Raw genomic sequence first — 23,467 nt, 5'->3', positions numbered from 1 at the left:
TTGGAAAGCCGCTGAAATGAAGTGGTCTTCAGGACCTATCAGGATCATCTGCTTTTCAAAGAAACTCATGTATTTTGAAGGCAAACCTTATTTGCAAACTCTACCTCTGAATCCTAACTCTGAATCTCATCCGTGGAGTAGAGAGGATGTGTAGGTACCATGAGAAGCAGCATAGCGTAGTGGATAGAAGATGGGCCTGGAAGTCTGAAGGTCATGGGTTCTAATCTTAGCTCTGCCACTTATATCTGCTGTGTGAATTTGGGCAAGTCACTTAACTTCTATGTGCCTAAATGATCTCATCTGTAAAATGGGGATTGAGACTGTGAGTCCCACATGGGACAGGGACTGTGTCCAACTGGATTTGCTTGTAAATATCCCAGCACTTAATAGAGTGCCTGGCACATAGTAAGATCTTAACAAATACCATTGTTATTATGTGAGAAGGGAATGTATCTATTTGTTGTTGCACTGTACTCTCCCAAGAGCTTAGTACACTGCTTTGTACATAGTAAGTGCGTGATAAAAATGACTGAATGAATGAATGTTCCCTGCCCACCAAGAGCTTACAGTCTACAGGACTATAAACTTCATTTCTACCTAGATAGGAAAAGAAGAAAGCTTGGCTTCCCCTTTGTGCTCATATCAGGGGAGGAAGAGAATCGAATCCTTCTTTCATATGAAATAAATCCCCCAAAGAGGTAGCTATCATTGGGGTGTCAGGGACCATCGGACAGGAGTGGCTGTATGGAGAAGGGTTTTAATAATGCTGGTATTTGTTAAGTGCTTACTATGTGCTAAGCACTGTTCTAAGTGCTGGGGTAGATACAAGGTAATCAGGTTGTCCCATATAGGGCTCACAATCTTCATCCCCATTTTACTGATGAGGTAATTGAGGCACCGAGAAGTTAAGTGACTTGACCAAGGCCACACAGCTGACAAATGTTGGAGCCGGGATTAGGACCCACGACCTCTGACTCCCAAGCCTGTGCTCTTTCCACTAAGCCATGCTGCTTCTGAAAGTATGAAGCCAGGCCAACGGGGCAGAGTAAAGCCCATAACAGTATTTCTGGACATCTCTTTGGAGGCAGTTCAATGGATTGAGAGTCAAGCGAGGTTAAGTACCAGTGTCTGGTAACAGAAAGTTGCCTCAAAGCTTTACAGAACATTTAAACTGGTGATTAGACATCTTCCACAAAGAAGGAAAGCTACAATTAGGCAGATGCCTGGGGAAGAATCGGTGTTAGCTGCTAAGGAGGCTGAAGTTATTGACTGACTTGAAAAGAAGTGTAGGCAGTTCAAGGACCTAACCAAGGAAAAAATTCAGGAAGAGTGTAACCTAGTGGAAAGAGCAAAGGTCTGTGAGTCATCAGACCATTTTTCTAATCCCAGTATTGCTGTTTTCCTAGTCTGTGACCTTGGGCAAGTCACTAAACTTCTCTGTGCCTCAGTTTCCTCATCTGTAAAATGTATGTTCCCTCTCCTGTTTAGACTGTGAGTCCCATGTGGGACAGAGACTGTGTCTGACATGAATATCTTGTATCTACCTCAGAACTTAGTTCGGTACTGGGCAAATTTTAAGTACTTAATACAATTACTATGAGTTAGGGCTTAAGTAATATTCAGTCATATTTACTGAGCACTTACTGTGTGCTGAGCACTGCGCTAAGTGCTTGGGTGAGTACAGTACAACAATTCTCTGCCTACATGAGCTTACAGTCTATAAGAGGAGAAAGATAAACAAATCCCACATAGGGTTCACAGTTTAAGTAGGAGGGGAGGGTGGGTAAGGGAAATGAGAGCTTAGTCAGGGAAGGCCTCATGGAGAGGATGTGATTTTAATAAGACTCTGAAGATGGGGAGGGAATGCCAGGCTAGAAGGGGAACAAGGGCAAGGGGTTGGTGGTGAGAGAGATGACTTCAAGGTACATTGAGTAGGTTGGTGTTAGAGAAAGGAACCTGTGTTGTAGTAGAAGATCAGTGAGAAAAGGTAGGAGGGGGAAAGTTGATCAATCAATCATATTTGAGTGCTTACTATGTGCAGGGTATTGTACTAAGTGCTTGGGAAAATACAACACAATACAACAGAGACACATTCCCTGCCCACAATAAATTTATGGTATAGAGGACTGAAGATTGAGATTAATAGATGAAGAAATGGACACAGAAGTTAAGTGATTTGCCCAGGGTCATGAAACTGAGGTAGAGAGAAGCTGACTTGCCCAAGGTCACTCAGGCAAGTGGCAGGGCTGGGATGATAGAGGTTCTCTCTCGATCCATCTCTTTATTCTTCCTGCAGTGTTAGTTGAGAGAGTTCTCTGGACAGCAATGTCCACCTCCTTCAGGAGAATGTGAACCCGTTGTTGGGTAGAGATTGTCTCTATCTGTTGTTGACCTGTACTTTCCAAGTGCTTAATACAGTGCTCTGCACACAGTAAGCTATCAATAAATACAATTGAATAAATGAATCAACTGGTAAACTATCCATGCCCCTTAGGACAGATGTATAGGAAGGTGTATAATTAATCACCACCTGATTAGAATTGATATTTTGCCCATGCTGGGTTGCAGAGGCCCCAAAACATGGCCTCTGTACTCTCGGAGGGGACATTCTTGAGGGGTGGACTTTCCCTCCCTAATATCATTTGGTCATTCCCCTCATCATTCTTTTTGGATTAACATGCTCCCCTCTAGACTGCAGGGAATATGCAGAGAATGTGTCTCTTATACTTTTGTGTTGTACTCTCCAAGCTCTCGGACCCTGCACACAGCAAGTGCTCAGGGAATACAGTTGATTGATTGACCATTCATACTCAGGGAAGACTGCATGGCATTTGTATTCATTCCTTCCTGAGTGACCAACTGGCCACTCCCTGCCCTAGCATTTGATAACTTCTTGTCAGAAGCAGTTTTAGCCGTAGGGTGCTGCTAGTGATGTTTAGGTTTAGGGCAAGTGCAGAAGGGTGCCTGGAAAATAGTAAGTGCTTAACAAATACCACAATCATTATTATCGTTCTGCCAGATAGCATGGGCTTTTTATAGGGAGCCAAGTTAGTCACATTAAGCATTAGGGTGGTGGCCATTTGATAAACTTTGTAACCTTAAAGAGTTGACTTCTTTCTGTCTTTGCAAAGGACCTAGGACAGGAACAAGGGGCACATGCCATTGCTGCAGCCAGGGCAGAGCCCTTCCCTGCTGAAGTTCTCATCTGGCCTGAGTTTAGGAACCTTCCTGCTGCTCTTTGCTAAGAGCCCATCAGCCCACTGGCCCTTCTGCTCCCTGTACAGTCTAATGTTGGTTTTGAAACTGGCCAAGAGGGTTTGTAGTTAAAGTATGGGTTTAACTACCCCAGATGAAGATTCTAAGGCAGGAAAAAGTCCTCTGGAAAAGTATATTGGTCATAGAATGTGGGTAATGAAGATAAATGAGAAGCAGTGTCATTTTCCTATTATCATTTGCCATTCGTCTGCTGTGTGACCTTGGGCAAGTCATTTCACTGCTCTGGGCCTCAGTTTCCTCAACTGTAAAATGGGGATTAAATCTTTTTCCCTCCTACTTAGACAGTGAGCCCCTTATGGGACAAAGACTGTGTCCAACCTAATTAATTGTATCTATCTAAGTACTTAGAACAGTGCTTGCCACATAGAAAGCACTTACAAATATAATAACATATATAACAAATATAACATTGATGCTCTAGGAAGCAGTGTGGCTCAGTGGAAAGAGCACGGGCTTTGGAGCCAAAGGTCATGCGTTCAAATCCCAGCTCCGCCACATGCCAGTTGTGTGACTTTGGGCAAGTCACTTCAATTCTCTGTGCCTCAGTTACCTCATCTGTAAAATAGGGGTTAAGACTGTGAGCCCCCCTGTGGGACAACCTGATCACCTTGTAACCTCCCCAGCACTTAGAACAGTGTTTTGCACATAGTAAGCGCTTAATAAATGCCATCATTATTATTATGATAATTAGGAGGTGGTAAAAGCCAAACTCATGTGGTGTATGAATAGCTGGGTATATTCATCAGGTTTTTTTTTTCCTGGATTTCCTTTCTGGCTCTTTGATCTTCAAGGGTATCTCGCAAATGCATCTGGGTATTACAACAATGATTGTAACTTGGTATTTGTAAAATGCTTACTATGTGCCAAGCACTGTACAAGTTCTGGGGTAGATACAAGATAATCAGATCACATATGAATCTCATATTCTAAGTAGGAGGGGAAAAAATATATTGAATTCCCATTTTGCAGATGAAGGACCTGTGGCAGATCAATTAAGTGACTTGCCGAAGATCATACAGTAGGTAAGGGCAGAGCTGGGAATAGAACCCAGGTCTTCTGGCTCTTTGACCCATGCTCTTTCATTTAGGCCTCACTTTTTTCCTATTATCATTATGCTTGATTTAAGACCTTGCTGTCCACCCCCTTGACCTCTTGTCTTTTCTAAGGAAAGGGGGCTTTCTTTGAAATAACTTATAGAATATGGAATATCTGTTCATGCTGGAGTATAAATCCAGGTTTATCAGAATGAGAAACATGCATCCTTTCTTCCTGTCTTCTCCTCATTCTATCTAAAGAGGGAAATATTCAAGGTAATACTCAGTCAAAAGCCCTTTTACAAGTGGATATAGAAATTATTTTTTAACTGATGGAATAAAAATATGTATGCCAGCGTGAAGTACTCCCCTGAATGATTAGAGATGGAAACCTGCAAGCAGATTAAAGATTCCAAAGTCAAATTTCCTAAATTGTTTTACTATCTTAATGGAGTGGACCTCAACAGCTAAACCTAGGGCTTTCAGCATGGGAAATAAATGCAATCAAGACTTATCTCACCATCCATTAACCCCTAATGGTTTGCTAATGGTTTGCTAATGGTTTGCTAAGCCCCAATAAAGAGTGCATTTCCTGGCTTGTCATTTGCACCTGTTCTCTGTACCCCTTGAGCCTAGATTGTACTCTGTAAAGATCCTTTCAATCTTTATCATCCTTCTCTCAGTGGGGTGTTTGCTCAAGATAAGAAGTAAATCACATTGTCTCCATTATGAAATATCTAGATGGGTGGAAGGCAGTCCACAGTTTCAGCAAATAAAGGTCTCTAACAACTTCCTCTCTGGTTGGTTGTCGGCTCATGGTGGATGTATCCTCTGTTTCAGGGGGACATCCAGCAGCTCCTCATCGTCCCGGACCCAAGAGCGGCATCGGACTACTGTGAACACTACAGCCCTGACTGTGACACGGCAGTACCGGACACGCCCCAATCCCAGGACCCCAACCCAGACGAATACGTAAGTTGGAACAATTGCCTCCTTGGTTTCTTCTGACAGCTCCTTGTTCCCTTGGATTCCCAGTCCCCTTCCATGGCATTCATGGAGGAAATCCATGGCTAAAAACAAGTGCTGCATGCCTCCTATCAGGGTGAAAATAAGAAACACAAAACAGGATAATAATAATAATGATATTTAAGTGCTTACCTATGTGCCAAGCACTGTTCTAATTGCTGGATGCCAGGGTGGATACAGACTGTAAGCTCCCCCCTAGACTGTAAGCTTTCTGTGGGCAGGGAAGGTGTCTACCAACTCTTTTATATTGTTATATTGTGCACTCCCAAATGCTTAGTGTTCTGCACAGAGTAAGCACTCAATAAATATAACTGATTGAAACAGCCCCTGAGAAGTTGGATGGGTCTTTGTAAATTCCGTCAAAGCCGTGTGTGTGTGTGTGTGTGTGTGTGTGTGTGTGTGTGTGTGTGTGTGTAGCTCATTGTGGGCAGGGAATGTATCTGTTTATTGTTGTATTGTACTCTCCCAAGTACTTAGTACAGTGGTCTGCACACAGCAAGCGCTCAATAAACACAACTGAATGAATAAATGAATCAAAATTGCAGATTGGTTCTGATGTCTAACAGTGTGGTGATTCAGCAAGTCTTGACATAAGCTTTGAGAGTCCTTAATTCTTCCATGCCATTAACAATCATTTTTTTTTCTGAAATCCACAAATCCTAAATTGAGCTCTTATTCAACTTCTTATTGTACTGTGGGAGGCACTGCAAACCACAGTTTTGATTTAAAAGAAGGAAAGAAAACCCATCACATGATAATTCTGATCCTCTGCTTCAGTGCATGCTCCTTTCCACCTCTGGAAACTCAGACTCATCAGTTTTTTGCTTTTTTTTTTTTTAGCTTGGTTTCGCTAAAAGTAGTAACCGTCCCCTAAAAATGGAAAAGATTCCTGTATGTTCCAATCCTTTTGAAAGAAGATATGCTTAGACCTAATTTGAAACATTTTATGATTCTCTAACACTGGAAGTTACAAAGGGTTGTGTTGGACTTTATGGTGATTTGTTACTCTATAGCGTTTTGTAATGGGATATCTTCCCCCAATTAGGGTTTGACATGTCTTAAATTGAAAACTTTTGTTGGGATTGAATCACGTGCTTGAGAGCCATGTCCTCACAATCAATTAATGGTATTACCATTAGGAACTTACTATGTTCAGAGCATTCTACTAAGCATTTGAGTGACAAGTTCCTTATCCACAATGAGTTTGCAGTCCCGCATGTCCTATACTTGTAAAGTAGCTTAAACCTCAGTGAAAAATATTAAAACTATGGTATTATTTTATCAATAAGCCTGTGTTCCCCCTGAAATTTTACTAAATTCTCTAGGGTTGGTCCTTTCCCTTTTTTGTCCCTTTTTTAAATAATGAAAATGAGATAGAGATAGTGACTTATAGCTAAAGTAACCAGCAGGCCTGCCCTACCTGAAAACATCAGATAATAATAATAATAATAATGATGGTAATTGTGGTTTTTGTTATGTACTCACTACATACCAAGCACTGTACTAAGTGCTGGGGTACACGCAAGATAATCAGGTCCCACTTGGGGCTCACAGTCTAAGTAGGAGGGAGAAAAGGTATTGAATCCCCATTTTGCAGATGAGGGAACTGAGGCACAGAGAAATTAAATGACTAGCCCAAGGTCATGCAACAGGAAAGTGGTGGAACCAGGATTAGAACCCAGGTCCTCTGACCCTCAGGCCTGTGCTTTTTCCCACTGGGCCACACTGCTTCCCAGATATAGGGCACTAGGCTAGACCTTTTAGGTGGCGTGCTGGGAATCAATCAATCATTTATTAAAAGCTTACTGTGTGCAGAGCACTGTACTTAGTTCTTGGGAGAGTATGATAAACACTATTGGTAGACACATTCCCTGTCCATAATGAGTTTACACTCTAGAGGAGGAGATGAACATTATATAAATAAATTACAGATATGTACATAAGTGTTGTGGGGCTGAGGGTAAGGTGAATAAAGGGTGCAAATCCTAGTGCAAGAGCAATAAGGGGAATAAGGGTGGTGAGAGACTCAAAACTCTTGAAGTCTTTGAACTTTGCAAGGTAGTCACAGTGTTCTGGGCAGAGACCCCAGGGTAATTGTTACTCTCCTCTGGATTAATTCCTCTGAACGTACAAGTGGTGAAAGAGGTTTTTCTTTACTTCTTTAATTCTCAGCCCAAAGTGGAGAATAGCTTTAGTGTGTGGTTTCAAGAGATGCTACTCTTTTAGTCATCTGTCAAAGGCAGGCAGCGCCTCCCTGTATTTACAGCTTGAAAAGGGATTATGCTTAAAGAACCTTTTGATTGGATGACACCCAAGAAATTGTTCAACATTACCTATTTTTGTTGAACTCAAATTTGCTGCCTGAGGTCCTGAGGCTTCTATGACGTACTATGAAAGCCATATGTGCCCACTAAAAGTGGAAAAGCACTGCTTTTCTGTTGCTCCACCCTCTCTACTTTACCCTTTTGGCATAATAATAAGTATACATAATAATAATTGTTATTTTTGTTAAGCTCTTACTATGTGCCAAGCACTGTACTAGGCCCTGGGGTAGATACAAGATAACCAGGCTCCACATGAGGCTCACAACCTAAGTAGAAAGAAGGACAGGTATTTAATCTCTGTTTTACAGATGAGAGAACTGAGGCACAGAGAAGTTGTTAGTTGCCCAAGGTCACACAGCAGACAAGTGGCAGAGCTGGGATTCGATCCCAGGTCCTCTGAACCCCAGGCTTGTGATCTTTCCATTAGACCATATTGTATACTTCATTCATCACAGGCATGCCTATATGGATTTTAACAAGTACATTCTGTCCCTGTGCACAGGCCAGAGTGGCACTTGGCAAGCTCATTCACGTTTGGTTTACCAAAAATCATCAGTGCTGCCACAATTCAAAGGACAAAGGCCTTGCAGGTGAGGTGTGTTCTGGCCTGAACAAGTCCTCTAGAAACCCAGCAATGGCCTTGTGGATAGAGCATGGGCCTGAGGGTCAGAAGGACCTGGATTCTAATTCTGCCTCCATCACTTCATTCATTCATTCAGTCGTATTTATTGAGCACTTACTGTGTGCAGAGCACTGTACTAAGCGCTTTGGAAGTACAAGTTGGCAACAAATAGAGACGGTCCCTACCCAACAACGGGCTAACAGTCTAGACACTTGTCTGCTGTGTGAGCTTGGGCAAGTTACTTAGCTTCTCTGTGCTTGTTACCTCAAATGAGGTGAAATGAGGACCAGGACTGTGAGACCCATGTGGGATTAGCTTGTATCTACCCCCAGTGCTTAGAATAGTGCTTGACACACAGTAAGTGCTTAACAAATGCCATCATTATTATCATTGTTAACCACCCTTTATATGTTTTGAGGCAGGATGGAAAAGACTATGGAAACTAGATGTATCATCCCCCCACCCCCTAATCTTTGCTTTTTCTGTCTACTGGCCTTGCCCAACCTCACCAGTGGATCAAGCAATGGTATTTATTGGGCACTTACTCTGTGCAGAATACTGTATTAAGCACTTAGGAAAGTACAGTATAGTAGAGTTGGTAGATACAATCCCCGCTCAAAAGAAGCTTATAGTTTTCAGCAGGAATTTACAGTCTACAGCTACAGTCTACCTCAGAATGGCCAGCAGATGTGCAGTGGGTAAGGCTGATGTGTGCATTTTTCTTTTTGATCCTCCTGAGACTGGAGTCAGTGAATATTGAGTCCCCCAGCTCTTTTCTCAAATGTGATCTTCAGTGGCAAGGCTTCCCATCAGCAGCCCTGGGCTGGTTTCACTGATCAACACTTCCATTTTGTGCAGAAGGAATTTGGTAAATGGTTAGAATTCTTATCTCCCTGAAGTGATGAATTGATGATTGGCTGCAGAGAATCCTATCTCTTTTATGGCATTTGTTAACTGGTTACTATGTGCCAGGTACTGTACTAAGAGCTGGGGTAGATAAAAACTAATCAGGTTGGATATAGTCCGTGTCCCACATAGGGGTTACAGTTTTAATCCCCATTTTGCAGGTTAGGTAATTGAGGCACAGAGAAGTTAAATGACTTGCCCAAGGTCACTCAGTCGACAAATGGCAGAGCTGGCTTTAGAACCCAGGTCCACCTGACTCACAGACCTGTCCATTAGGCCATGCTGCTCTCTTCTCATCAAGTCCCTGGGATTTAGAGTGAGAAGGGCAACCTGCACAATGCAGTCAGGAGTATCGTAGGGTTCAAGCAATTTAAGTTTATCCTTAGAATATTGTCTTTTTACCAGAATTATATCCAAAGACTGAGTTTATTAAGGACTAGGTGCTGTTTTGAGAATGAAGTACCTTTACCTCAAGAAACACTTAAAGGAGAAGTTTCTGGTATTTGCTCCCCCAGGGAAAGAGAACGGCAATATTTCTGTGTTCTGGGAACTCAAGACTTCATTTTACCATAATCTGTATTTTCTTTTCAGTATCCAGAGGGAGAGGGAGAGGGAGAGGGTGACACCTATTACTATGAATATCCATACTATGAAGACACTGATGATGCAGGCAAAGCAACAGCACCCACTGACAAGCCCGTTGAAGCTGCTAGGGAAACAACAGAGATTGCAGAGGTAAGGGACACTTTGGAGAGGTGCCCAATTATTTGATATACTCTGTGTGTGTGTGTGTGTGTGTGTGTGTGTGTGCAGTCCTTGACAATGCAATTTTTAAAATGCACTTAGTAATATTGGAAAGTGTTGGGGATTTAGAGAGCTCGAGGCTACTTTGGGTGTGATGATTTGGTGAATGCAGTAACACCCAGTTTTACTGTAACAGAGAAATTGTGTTCTTGTCCTGTGTTAAGGAAAACTCACAGTATAGTACTCACATGGTCTGATTCCATGCGAAGCTCACAATCATTTCTTCTGACACGGAATTATTCCAGTACCTAAAAAATGTTGAAGAGTGAATAGTTCTTCTTGTAGAGTGTTTTCTGGATTCACCCCTTCTTTTCAAGCCAAACTGATACCACCCTTGTCCAAGGTAGATCTCATATAATGGCTGGACTATTGTATCAGCCTCCTCCCCAGTCTCCCTGCCTCCACTCCTCCCTTCCAATCTGTACTACTCACTGTTGCACAAGTCAATTTTGTCACTCAGACCTCTACTTCTTCAAAACCCCCTATTGACTTTCAGAGTCTATTCATATCAAGCAGAAATTCCTCACAATCAGCTTCTGGACTATTCACTAACATCCCCCAGGTTAGATATCTGTTCTCTTCACCTGATATTCCCATCTTGTCTCTTCATTCCTGCTAATCTAACCTTTTCATTGTACCACAATCTCAACTCTCCCTTGCTCGTGCTGTTTCCCCAGCGTGGAATTTCCCTTGCACCTCAAATCTACCAGACTACAGCTCTTTTCATATCCAAAGCCTTCCTAAAATCACACTTTCTCCAGCAAGTCTTCCTTGATTAACTCCCAACAACTCATAGAATCAACTCACCATTTCTCGCACTTATGTATTTATTCATACCTCAACCCAGCATTTCTAGCACTTAGTTTTATTTATACCTAACCTCAGAAAAGTTATGTAATTAATTCTGCAATTTTGAATTCCAAAATGCATGAAGTTTAATGAACAAATGTACTTGCATATATTTATTTATTCCACTGTGCATTTTGTAATTTATTTTGATTTTCCTATTTTTAAATATTTTAATGTTTGTCTCCTTCATTAGAGTGTAAGCTCCTAATGGGCAGGGAATACATCCTTTCTGACTGTTGTACTTCCCCAAGTGCTTAGTTCAGTGCATTGCACTCAGGGGGCACTTGATAAATACCAATCTATTAGTTAGTGAAATTTGAGTGCTTGCTTTGTGCAGAGGACTGTAATTAGAACTTCGTACCATTACTGCTATCAGTTCCCTAATGGTTTTTCAGCCAAAACATGTAGTGGAAACATACAATATGAGCTTAGTTGAAGTGTGTGAGTGTGTGTGGGCACTTGCATGATACAATGGTCTATTCATGGCTACCTTCTTTATCACTTACTGTTTCCTTTTAGTGTGAAAGAATGGTTTTCACGCCAAGCTTTGCAGTGCTTTGAGGAGTTCGTAGTGTGGTTCTGATGCCTAAGAGGTTCTTAAATGCTAACCTAAGGCCTCCTTTACATTTAGTATTTTCTTTCTCCAATCTATACTTCTCTACCCTTATCAAAATTTCATCTCTCCCCCAGTCCCTCCTCTTTCCCTCGCATCTCCTCTGACTGATAGTTTTCAATAGAGAAGCAGGAGAAAAGAGTGGGTGAGTGCTTGTGTGCATTATTCATTCTTTAAAAAATTCTGTACATTTCATTTTTTTAAATGTTTCTTATAGTTTAATCTTGTTTTGTCACCTAGTGAAATACTACCACCCAGGTTTGTGTTCTAGTTCTGCCTAAGTAAAGGTCAAATGGAAGCCCAGATTGTGAGCCTGTTGTTGGGTAGGGACTGTCTCTATATGTTGACGATTTGTACTTCCCAAGTGCTTAATACAGTGCTCTGAACACAGTAAGCACTCAATAAATGATTGAATGAATGAATGAATGCCGGCTCTCTCTGAAATGGTCTATTTTCTTTTGTCTTGCTTTTAGGTGTTCACCTCTCCACCTACAGAAAGGCCCCCAGTAGTAGAAACTGATGAGAAGAATGATAAAAACGACCCTGAAGTAGTTGATTATGATTATGGCTATTATACTCCTTCTCCTTATGAGGACATAAACTATAACGGAGAACTAGAGAATCCAGACAAAATCTCCGAAGGTGCTGAAGAGGCAGAGATTCCCACCAGCACAGTCATCGCCTCCAACTCATCAGATGTAATTCCTTCTCTTGGATTTCTGTTTTGTCTGTAGTTTGGAAAGGGGGTGGACACTGGAATGGGAAGCCTTCATGAAGATGGGAGCTAGAGAACTTTAAAAAAACAAAACAAAAAAAGTGTGATTTTGTTTGCTTCCTTCAGTAGTGAGTCCAGGTTTTTTCTAGTGCAAACCAGTTTGAATAACTGTAACTGTGTTTATTTTATTGTGAGTGTCCTGCAGAAAGAGTGATTTTGATCATGCAGCTGAACAATGGGGCCTATTCATCTTGGTTCCCCTGTACTTTGAGATGTCTGGAGGGCTTGGGTAATCTCTGGATATAGATTTCATTTCTTCAGGGCCCTAGGCAGGTCACTGGATATTGCATGTTTGGCTTTGGATTTTGATGTCATTTCCTAGTAGTAGTAGAAATAACAACTGTTGTTATTAGATGAGTGCTTACTTTGTACTAAGCACTGTATTAGAATCAGTATGACCATCAGACACAATCCCTGCCCCTCATGGGGTTTGCAGTCTAGATTTAGATTACAATTCCCCTGGGGGAAAGGGACTGTGTATTCTTTACCAGTGCTCTTTGCAGGGCTCTGCACACATAATAAAAATTATTAATATTAAGAGGGTGGGATAACAGGTACCTAATCACCATTCTACATATGAGGAAGCAGATGTACAGAGAAGTTAAGTGGCTTGCCCAAGGTCACCCAGCAGGCAAGTGGTACACGCAGAACTACAATTCAGATCTCCTGTCTCCCAGGCCTATGCTCTTTCCACTAGGCCATGCTTTTAAGGCTCCATCACCTTGTTCTGTTCTCCCACTGACCTCTGCCCTCTTCATTGAGAGGCACAGCCCCTAAAAGTCAGGTTCTTCTCTTTTTTTTAATGGCACTTGTTATGTGCTAATTATATGCTAGGCACTGTACAAAGTGCTAGGGTAGATACAAGATACAAAGTTGGACACAGTTCTCTGGCCCACATGGGCATCTCAGACTAAATAGGAAGTAGAATTTATTCCCATTTTTTACCTGAAAAAAATGAGACACAGAACTGTTAAATGACTTGTCCAAGGTCCCACAGTGGTTGAGTGGCAGAGCAGGGATTAGAACCCCGGTTCTCTGCTCCTAGGCCCATGCTTCATCCACTAAACAATGTTGCTTCCTTTATATGATGCCCATTACTGATTTTGACTTCCTGGAGGTGTACTGGTGAAAGAAAAGCTCTCAAATTCCCCACAGTCCTGTTGATATGGCTCCATGCTGCTTGTGGAGAGCAAGGTTCTGGAGTGACACACTCACTCATGTCACCCTTTGTTTCCCTTATGTCCTTAGGTGGGACCATTTCCAGACCAAGACAAAAATGACTTCGAAGGGGAGTTTACTGAGGAAACCATCAAGGATCTTGAAAATTATTATGATCCTTATTTTGATCCTACCATTTCCCCCTCAGAGATTGGACCAGGCATGCCTGCCAACCAAGATACTATCTATGAAGGGGTAAGTCCAGGGTCTCTATTTGGACATGTTGAGGATGAAAGGGATGCCATCTTTCTTCCCAAAATCATTAGCCCCCTAACCCCAGGTTCACTCTCCAGTGGAGAGGAACTAACTTTACAACTCCACTAACAGAGGCTTAGTGCATCATATCCAGGCTCTGGTTCTTCTAGCTACAAAATCAGAAATCCTGCTCTTTCCTTCTTGTATGTACAAGCAGACTGGTTCTCTTACAACTGAATCTGGAACTTTATTTTGTGTTTTGCAAAACCCAGATCGGAGGACCTCGAGGCGAGAAAGGGCAGAAGGGGGAACCAGCCACCATCGAACCGGTAAGAGTGTCTTGCTCTTGCAGTGATTTCTCTCTCTCTCTCTTTCTCTCTCTCTGAACTGGGGGAATACACTTTCTCTGGAATTGCTCCTCCCTCTCTGAGGAGAAGCAGAAAGAGGTCTCATTGGCCCCACGACACTGTCAGCTCCCTTGCTGTTCAGAAGGGTGGGGGTTCAGAAGCTTGTGAAACTGAGGAAGGAATACAGAGTGGATCAACCTGTCTGGGCCAGCCCTTGTGCAGTTTCTGGGGACAGGGAGGGCCAGAGTGCTTGGTGGGGAAGTGGGCTCTGAAGATGTTCTTGGAAAGTCAGAGCCTGGACAGGAAAGCCAAGAATTCTAAATTCATCACTGCCACGTTTCACTTGTGTTGGGGTTGGGGAGGGGATGAGGCCATAAAGGGGGAACTGATGAATCTGAGTCAAATGAGGAAGGTCACATGCTTGGGACTGGACTCTGGCTTTGGACTGTAGTTTGGCTCTGAGTAGCATTACTGGAGAAAGGTCAGTAAAAGGCTCTGGGATGTAATTCTTTTGAAATGAGTTCAGCTTCCAGATGCCAAGAATGTTTTCCAAACTTAACCTGCCTAGGGTGGGCTGTGGAATTCCCTCTTTCTTTTGACATGCTCACCAACAGGAAAGATTCTCTGATTACGCAGGAGCCAAAAGTATACTTGGAGATCCCCAGAACAGAAAACCTTTCTTTTTGCTTACTATTCCTACTATATCCACAGCAGGAGAGAGCCCAGCCTTTTCCCAGGAAGAGCCATACTGACCTGCAGGGAGAGCAAAATGAAAAATTAGTTTCTCTCTCAGGAACTGGGGAAGAGGGAGAAGGAGGAGGAGGAAGGGCCAGGTGTGGGTTGGGGAGTGGTGGAGGGAAAAGAGGAGTTGATTTTATGGTTTTTTAATTTTACCACCATTTCTAAAAGGAAAATCCCAAACCTTGAAATTTCTGGACTCCAGATTTAGGTTTCCCTGAGTTTGGATTCCTGCCCTTTTTACTCTCCAATCTTCAACTTTGAGTCATGAAGAACAACAAAGCCCTCCCACCGTGATCTTAAATTCATCTTTTTGGGTTTGTTAGGGTGGGCAAAATCCAGAAGAAGATAGATTTCTCCTGCCCAGGGCCATCCCCCTTTAGCCTGGGAGATCGAGGTGGGATCAGCCTGTGGGTGCAGCCTTCCTCTTCATGCTTTGTTGAGCAGGTCTTTCTTTCCCCAGCCCCAACTCTAACCCCCAGACCATCATGCAATGGAGACAGATCTTGGGTATCCGTTTGCCAGAGAATTGACAGGAGAGGGCTGAAGGCAGGCTGCCCCTTGCTGTCCAGTTTGGAAGGATACAATGTGGATCCTAGGGGGAGAAAGGAAAAAAAAGTGTTTAACAGCAATCAATTCAGTGTAATCATCCTGAAAGAATTTGGTAGGCGGGGCTGGTTCCCAACCCTGGAAGAATATGCCAGAAAGTAAACAAGACCAAATGTTACTTTTCTTCTATTCGGTGCCTGCCTTGCAAGGAGATTTGGATTTGCTGCGTTTTTAATCATTAACAAATGCATTTTTCTCTGATCTCTGAATGGGCTTGCCTTGATTTCTTCTTCTCTTTTTTTCTTTTTGCAGGAAAGGGTAAGAGGCAGTATTTGAGCCAAACGTTATTTCGTTGGTGGGGATGTGTGTTGTTCAGGAGAGTCTTTTTAAGATAATTCAGCCCCTGGAATATTTTATTTGGAGGTGCTGTGCAGGGGTCAGTAGACAGCTTCTGACCAGCTACAGTATTGACTCTCTTGTTATGATGGTAGCTAGGGAAGGGTGCCATTTATGGTCTAGATGGAACCATTTGAGTCAACGCAGGCTCAATTGCCTGCCTACTGTGGGGAGACTTGTCCTGTTGAATTACTTGAGGTTATTTGGGTCCCCTTCTCACCTTGGCCGTGAAGTCCTAGCCCCAGGTTCCTATCCTGGAACAGAAAATCAAACTGATGCTGGAGGGATAGTTAGAGAGTAAACCCTTCTCTGCTAGAATGGAAAAGAAAGGCAAAAAACGCTGGATTGGAGAAGGGGGCTGAGAAAATAAACACTTTACAAACCAGGACTGTGCAGCCAGAAAATCCATTTCATCTCTTAATATACCAGGCCATCTGGATTCATTTAAGACAGGATTTCCCTTCCCCCTCTGGCCTCCACATTAGCTTCTCTAAATGTGTCTCCTCCCTTTCTTTCCCTATCTTCCCCCCACCCCACCCCCATCCTATTTGCCATGTCCACTGTCCCTGTTGTCAGTTCCACTAGAGAAGATAATGTAAACAGTTGGAATTTCTTAACCTGGAGTTGCTCCAGATGTCCCTGAAGTCTCAACCCAACATAAACAGATGGATAAATAGTGCAACATGCCAAGAATGCTTGTATCATGAATCGGCTAATTAGAACATCACCCTCGCCCCCTACCTTCCATCTTTTTTTCTCTTCTCTTTTCCAATCTCCTACCTCCTCCAGATCTTAAAACTTTCTTTTAAGAGGCCTCCACATTTCCCTAGCCAACAAACCTAGTTACTGAAGTCAGAGCCCCTTGCTGATAAGAGTCATTTTCAAATATCTTCCCCAAATCTGGAACCTGCCAGCCTCTGAGACTCCTTATAAGGACAACGGCTGTGAGCTACAGCTGAGCTGAGAAGAGTAAAGTGTGTCAGCACTGTACAGAGATCTGGGATTGACGCTAAGCTTGGAAAGTTCCCCGGGGGTGGGGGGTGGGGTTCTGATTCCTTGTGAGAATATCCAGCCCCTTTCCTCAAGAGATGTACCATTCTTCATTCATTCAATCATATTTATTGAGCACTTACTGTGTGCAGAGCACTGTACTAAGTGCTTGGGAAGTACAAGTTGGCAACATATAGAGACGGTCCCTACCCAACAACGGGCTTACAGTCTAGAAGGCTCTCTTTTGAGTTTTGGTTCCCTAGGCACTAGGAAATCAGGTACCACACAGTTATTTAGTAGATAATGCATAATTAGGTGAATGTTTGCATGCTCCCACTCTATCTCTCTCTCCCCTCTCTTTTTTTCCCCCACTACACTTCCCTCCCTCTTCCCCTTCTCTTTTTCTCTCCCTTTGCCTTTTTGCTCTTACTCTCCCTGGTTTGTTCCCTAAAAAATACTATTGCATCTCCAACTTCAGTGATCCAGGATTTGAGATTCCTGACAGCCCTCTAAATTTAAGATCTGGCTCCCTGAGAACACATGTATAGTTTTGAAGAACAGCTGCCAATATCTTGGACCTGCCTGGTCCCAGGTTAATCTCTAAGTCTCCTGCTGCTCTGGGTCAGCACCAAATCACTTTTGCATGGGAAGAAAGCTGGAATTTATAAAGTGGACTGGATGAAATTCCTCAGGACACAGAGTACAGTATGGTCTCGTTCAGCTCTGTGTGTATTTTTGGGGAAAAATGGTGTATATTCCCAGATTCTTTTCAGGATGCCCCTGAACTATGGTTCCTGGGTCCCTCAAGGTGGAAAACATCAAAGCAGGATTAGAAAGACTGAATTACCCTGCTATCAGATTATCTATTCCCTAATGTTCAGCCCTGAATTTTGAGCCCCCTGGCAGGAGGCACTGGTCTGTAAATGATAATTACATTGTGCATCTTGGGGAGGAGGATTCTGATTAGTGCAAATCGCATTATGGCTAGGAAACCTGGGTAATTTTGTGGGAAGCATTTGCCTCTGTGCTACTTGAGGAAGAAACCTCAAAGATCTCCTCTCCACCTCCTCCCACAGCTGGGTGAGCCAGTTTCACAAAGCTCAGCCTCTAGATGAGCACCCACCAATTCTCATAAGAGCAGAGAACTAGAAGTGGCAAAATTCATCTGTGCATCTCTCTTGGACCCAAGCTGTGCACAGTTCCAGCCTGTCGGGTGGTCAAGGGGTGAGGGGGGTGCCGGTCCTTTCTCCAAGGCAGGAGCAGAGCAAGATATTAGGGAAGCAGTGTGGCCTAGTGGAGAGAGCAGGGCCCTGCTCCTAGGAGTCAGAAGGATAAGGATTCTAATCCTGGCTCCACCACTTGTCTGCTGTGTGACCTTGGGTGAGTCATTCAACTTATTGATGCCTCAGTTTCATCATCTGTAAAGTGGGGATTGATTGCGAGCCCCATGTGGGACATGGACTGTGTCCAACCTAATTAGCATGTGTCTATCCCAGTGCTTAGTACAGTGCCTGGTACAGAGTAAGCACTTAACAAATACCATTTAAAAAAATGGAAGGATCAGCAGTTACAGCTTGGTTAATAATAATAATTGTGGTATTTGTTAAGCGCTTACTATGTGCCAGGCTCTGTCCTAAGTGCTGGGGTAGATAATACAAGCTGATTGGGTTGGACATAGTCCCTATACCACATAGGACTCAGAGTCTTAATCCTCATTTTACAGATGAGAGAACTGAAGCACAGAGAATTGAAGTGACATGCCCCAGGTCACATAGCAGAGAAGTGGCAGAGCTGGGAGTAGAACCCAGGTCCTTCTAACTCCCAGGCCTGTGCTTTATCCAACAGACCACCCGGCTTCTATAGAAGGGTGGAAGAGACAGGGTCCCCATGCTGAGCTCACCAAGCAGTGAGGCAGAGGGGTGACGTCAACTCACACATTGTATCTGGCTCTGCTCCACCAACTGACCTTAGCTTCAACCCTGACCTGTGGAGACCACCATACTCCAGGGGTGGGGAGGGTGGCTGTGTAACCTGATCTCCAGCCTGGCTTACCACACAAGCTCAGCTGACATTCTCTGAAGTTTATGGGGCTGACTTCATCCCGGGGAGGAAAGACAGGGCTGCAAGGAGTCCAGGAAGGGCTGGAGTTGGTCGAAGGTGAGGGAGGGAGCCTGGAATGGAATTTGATGTTGCCTTGAGATTTTTCAGACCCCTGTGTGGAATGGGGGAAAGGGCAGAGGGGGTGGGGGCAAGAGTAAAGATTCTGTCTTTGCTTTGGGTGGCAGGGACCTTCCTCTTGTCTCCTCGTATAAACACAAACCAAAAGGAAATCTAGATCTGATCACTGTAAAGTTGTCACATAAGTGGAAAAATATGCGCATGGAAACCATACAGTAACATCCCATTATCCCCACGTACCACAGCAGCATAATTACACAGACACATGTCCTTAATCACTGCTATAGGACAAGTTCGGGAGGCAGCTCAAACCACTGGCGTCCTGTAAGAGTGAGGTCAGGTCCTGGGAAACTGAGACAGACCCCCTCATGGCTGAAGGCCTTCACTCCATAGAAAACTGGGGTTAAGCTCTTGAAAACCTGACCCCATGGTCTGGGCTGAATCCTGTCGTAACAGGATGTGGAATAACCTATTGATGTTCGAAGACAGCGGGGTCAAAATAAACACAAGGATGTATTTCTTTACACGTGGGATGGAAAGCCTAGGGAATCTGTTAACACAGGAAGACGTATAAGTATACAATATCAGTAAAGTTCATGACGACTTGGGTTAAATTCATGAAACATATGGCTCTAACATTTTATTACATGTAAACTGTAAGCTAGCCTATAGGCTTGTCCTCTAGACTGTAAACTCGTGGGAAGGGAATGTATCTACCAATCCTGTTATATTGTACTTTCCCAAATGTGTAGTACAGTGTTCTACACACACTAAGTGATCAATAAATGCTATTGATTGACTGATTGGATGGTTAGAAGACTCAAGGAGGGTTAAGTACATACATGGATGATAGCTCCCTGATGTGTCATTAGTGAGGAAAATATTGATGTTTGACCAAACATCCTTAGCCATGAGAATGGACGTCAAAAGGGACAATCATGATGCAGATTCTTGGAACTGCGCTGTTGGAGGGAGAACACTGGGTTGAGTGAACCCTTGATGTCACAATATGACATGGCTTATGCACTTATGATTTTGTCTTGAGGGAATAAAAGTTCCTTGAGATTTAACAAAGCTGTTTGTTCTTTTTCAGGGAATGCTTAGCGAAGGCCCCCCTGGTCCAGAAGGCCCTGCCGTAAGTAACTCACTGGATTTTACTTACAGGGAGAAGCACTGTCTAGCCAAGGACTATTCCCCCATTCCATATGGTATCGAAAGAAACCTGAACTTTTGGGAGGGACCATTTCTGATTTCTGCATGTCAGTGAAGTCATGTATTTGTTCCATTCATTCCTTCTCTTTTAGGGAGTGATGTCAGAGAATGGAGAATGTCTGCAACTAATTCACCCTATTTTGTTTGCATTTATTCTGCTAGGGGCTTCCTGGTCCTCCAGGGACTCCTGGACCTTCAGGTCAAGTGGGTGATCCAGGAGAGAGAGTAAGTTGTGTGGTTTTGATTTCTGTGGCTCCCCTGGGGTACTGTGTTTGGTAAATGGTTTCCTGTGGGTCTGAATTCAATGATGACTAGACTACTAGCAAAGGGATGGAGCAGACTTTCTTCCATCTGCAAAATCACTCCTGTTTGATCTCATCAAGGAGAAAAGCAGGCTCAGCCACCTTGCAAACACATCAGGGCATGGTGGCCTAGCTGAGAAGAAGGAAAAATGGGTAGGAAGGGAATGAGCATTCAGACATCAAAATCACAATCAAAAGATCAAGAATCATTAGGAAATGGGAGCTAGGGGCACTTATTCTTTAATACCATTTTTGGTAGTGTTGCCTTAAGGAAATAGCTACTGGAGGAGGATTGCTTATGGCAAACCCAGATCCAAAATATTCACTTTCCTCTCTTGGCATTTTCCTGCAAGTTAACTCTAACCCATAGAATTTAATTAATTTTGCCGTCTTCAATAAAACATCCATCCTCAAACTCTAGGGCAAATAAATGCACTTTATTTTAGATGGTCTAAGGAGTGCTAGAAGCAGGTCCAAACCAACTTTTCTTTCCCTCCCGATTGGCAAATGTGAAATGGAAAACCAGTGTCCTCTTGTCAGCTCTGCTATCTGAGGGGCACCTTCCTGCATCCTGGCTGCTCCTGAATCTTTCAGGGATAGGCATAAGCGGCAAATTGGGGCTGACACCTTGTGGAAAATTTCATATATTGCAAGGTGTGCTTTCTTTTCCAGTGCCTCTGGGCGAGGAGCTCAACCATATCAACAGCTAATTATGTATTGTCTGAGGTTGAAGATGGAAGAGACAAAATGTCCCTTAGGAGGGAAACCGATTGGTTGTGCAGGAGAGTTTTATTTTCTGCTAAATTCCTTGTTTCTAATGTCTCCTCTGGGGCCTTCTTTGCTTTTGATGAACTCCTGGCAGAAGAAAGCATCATCGAACTTGAAATTCCATACAGTGGATTGGAGGGTGATGTGATTTAGTCTGGTCATTGATAGCACTCATGAATGCCAGATGCTTCTCTGTTGACTTGGCGGTAACAGACATATGTTATGTTATGTGTTAAACAGGTTTTGCAACATAACAAGATGATCGATAACCATATCTGACAACATACAGATTCTTTTGTGGAAGTCTGCACTGTCTAGAGCATTTTGCTAGGGGTCACCTGGGTCTCCCTTCCCTCCCTCTGTTCCGCAACCAGGTTGGAGGAAGGCTGGATGCTTAAGATAAAAAATACAGGACATAAAATATGTGTGTCCAAACTGACTTTTTGGTGCTGTACCCATATCGGATAGGGGCCGGGCCAGCTGAAGACTGCAGTGTCCAATATAAAATTGGATCTATGGCCCCTTAAATCTATTGGGTCCATCTACACAGACAATTTATTGCTTAACAGTATACTTTTGTTTTCATTATTCAATCTCTTTCCCTTTAGCAATGTTGATCCAGTTTTATTTAGTGGGTTGTTGCGTCTTTTGAGATGAACTTCAAGAGCCCGGGCTTTGGAGTCAGAGGTCATGGGTTCAAATCCCGGCTCTGCCAACTGTCAGCTGGGTGACTTTGGGAAAGTCACTTAACTTCTCTGCGACTCAGTTACCTCATCTGTAAAATGGGGATTAAAACTGTGAGCCCCCTGTGGGACAACCTGATCACAGTGTAACCTCCCCAGCGCTTACAACAGTGCTTTGCACATAGTAAGCACTTAACAAATGCCATCATCATTATTATTATTGTTGCCTGATGTCTGCAGAGCCCATGCTGAGGCACTGCCAGCAGTGGAGAGGTAGAAGAGGTCTCAGTTTCTCCTTGCAAGAACAGGAAATCTGAGAGGCAGCGTGTCCTATTGGGTAGAGCCTGGGCCTGGAAGTCAGAAGGACCTGGGTTCTAATCCTGGCTCTGCCACTTGTCTGCTGTGTGACCTTGGGCAAGTCACGTCATTTCTCAGTGCCTCAGATCCCTCATCTGTAAAATGGGGATTTAAGACTGGGAGCCACATGTGGGGCATGGACTGTGTCCAACCTGATTGTCTTGCATCTACCACAGCGCTTAGTACAGTGCCTGGCACATAGTAAGCACTAAACATCATCATTAAAAAAAATCCTATAGTGGGATGCCCAGGGTTGAGAGTGTAATAATCAGATAAGAATGGAGTTTTGGAGCAGATGAAGGATTAGGCCAGTGTTTGTTAATGTATTAATGCCTGTCCTTTGTGTGTGTGTGTGTGTGTGTGTGTGTGTGTGTGTGTGTGTATATGTATATATATATATTTATATATATACATATATACACATACACATATATATATATATGTATATCTTGACACATAAGGACATACTTATTCTGATAAATTTAAACCACATGGCCTAGTGGAAAGAGCATGTGCTGGGGACTCAGAGGATTTGTGTTCTGATCCCGTCTCTGCCAATTGCCTGTTTTGCGATTTTGGCCAAGTCACTCAACATCTATGTGCCTCAGTTTCCTTATCTGGAAAATGAAAATTAAATACCTGTCCTCCTTCTTAATTAGATTATGAGCCCCGTGTGAATCAGGGACCGGTTCTGACCTGATTACTTTGTATTTACCCCATTCTAGTACTGTCCTTGGCACATAGTACGTGATTAACAAATAATACAATTACTATTATTATTACATACATCAGGATAGTGAAAGACTAGCATCCATCTCACAGATCTGCCCCTCAGCATTACTGATTCTGTCCCTTCTCACCCAGAACAATAGGTGGCTTTGTCTTTCGGGTTGGGGTGGGGAAGACAGAGGCTACATCTCTGGCCCTATCCCTGTCCCATCAGTGGACTTGGAGGGTCAAACTGCTGTTAGTCTCAATAATTGGAGAGATCCACTGTAGAGAATCTTGTCCACATTATCTCTGCCTCTTCTCTCTGCTATAGAACCCACAGCAGAGCAGTACAAGGTCAGACAGAAAAGCGTGGCCTAGTGGATAAAACATGGGCCCGGAAGTCAGAAGGGCCTGGATTCTAATCCTGGCTCTACCCCTTGTCTGCTGTGTGATCACTTAACTTCTTGTGCCTCAGTTACCTCATGTGAGACATGGACTCTTTCCAACCAGATTAGCTTGTTTCTACCTTAATGCTTAGTATAGTGTCTGGCACATAGTAAGCACTTGAGAAATACCATTAAAAAAAAAGAAAGA

General features: G+C 43.3%; 1 protein-coding gene across 2 annotated transcripts in view; it reads left to right on the top strand.

The window, feature by feature from the left end:
• The window catches only part of COL5A1 (collagen type V alpha 1 chain), a 247,123-nt gene that overhangs the window by 107,052 nt on the left and 116,604 nt on the right, over positions 1–23,467 (top strand). For both annotated transcript variants that reach the window (XM_038744585.1, XM_038744584.1), the window contains exons 5-11: positions 5,151–5,282; positions 9,780–9,923; positions 11,928–12,152; positions 13,478–13,642; positions 13,915–13,971; positions 19,934–19,975; positions 20,215–20,277. In XM_038744585.1, the coding sequence (XP_038600513.1) occupies positions 5,151–5,282; positions 9,780–9,923; positions 11,928–12,152; positions 13,478–13,642; positions 13,915–13,971; positions 19,934–19,975; positions 20,215–20,277 (828 nt within the window). The remainder of the gene's footprint in view (positions 1–5,150; positions 5,283–9,779; positions 9,924–11,927; positions 12,153–13,477; positions 13,643–13,914; positions 13,972–19,933; positions 19,976–20,214; positions 20,278–23,467) is intronic.

Source organism: Tachyglossus aculeatus, chromosome 4, assembly GCF_015852505.1.
Source record: "Tachyglossus aculeatus isolate mTacAcu1 chromosome 4, mTacAcu1.pri, whole genome shotgun sequence".
Classification (NCBI taxonomy): domain Eukaryota; kingdom Metazoa; phylum Chordata; class Mammalia; order Monotremata; family Tachyglossidae; genus Tachyglossus; species Tachyglossus aculeatus.
This window is presented reverse-complemented; position numbering and strand designations above follow the sequence as displayed.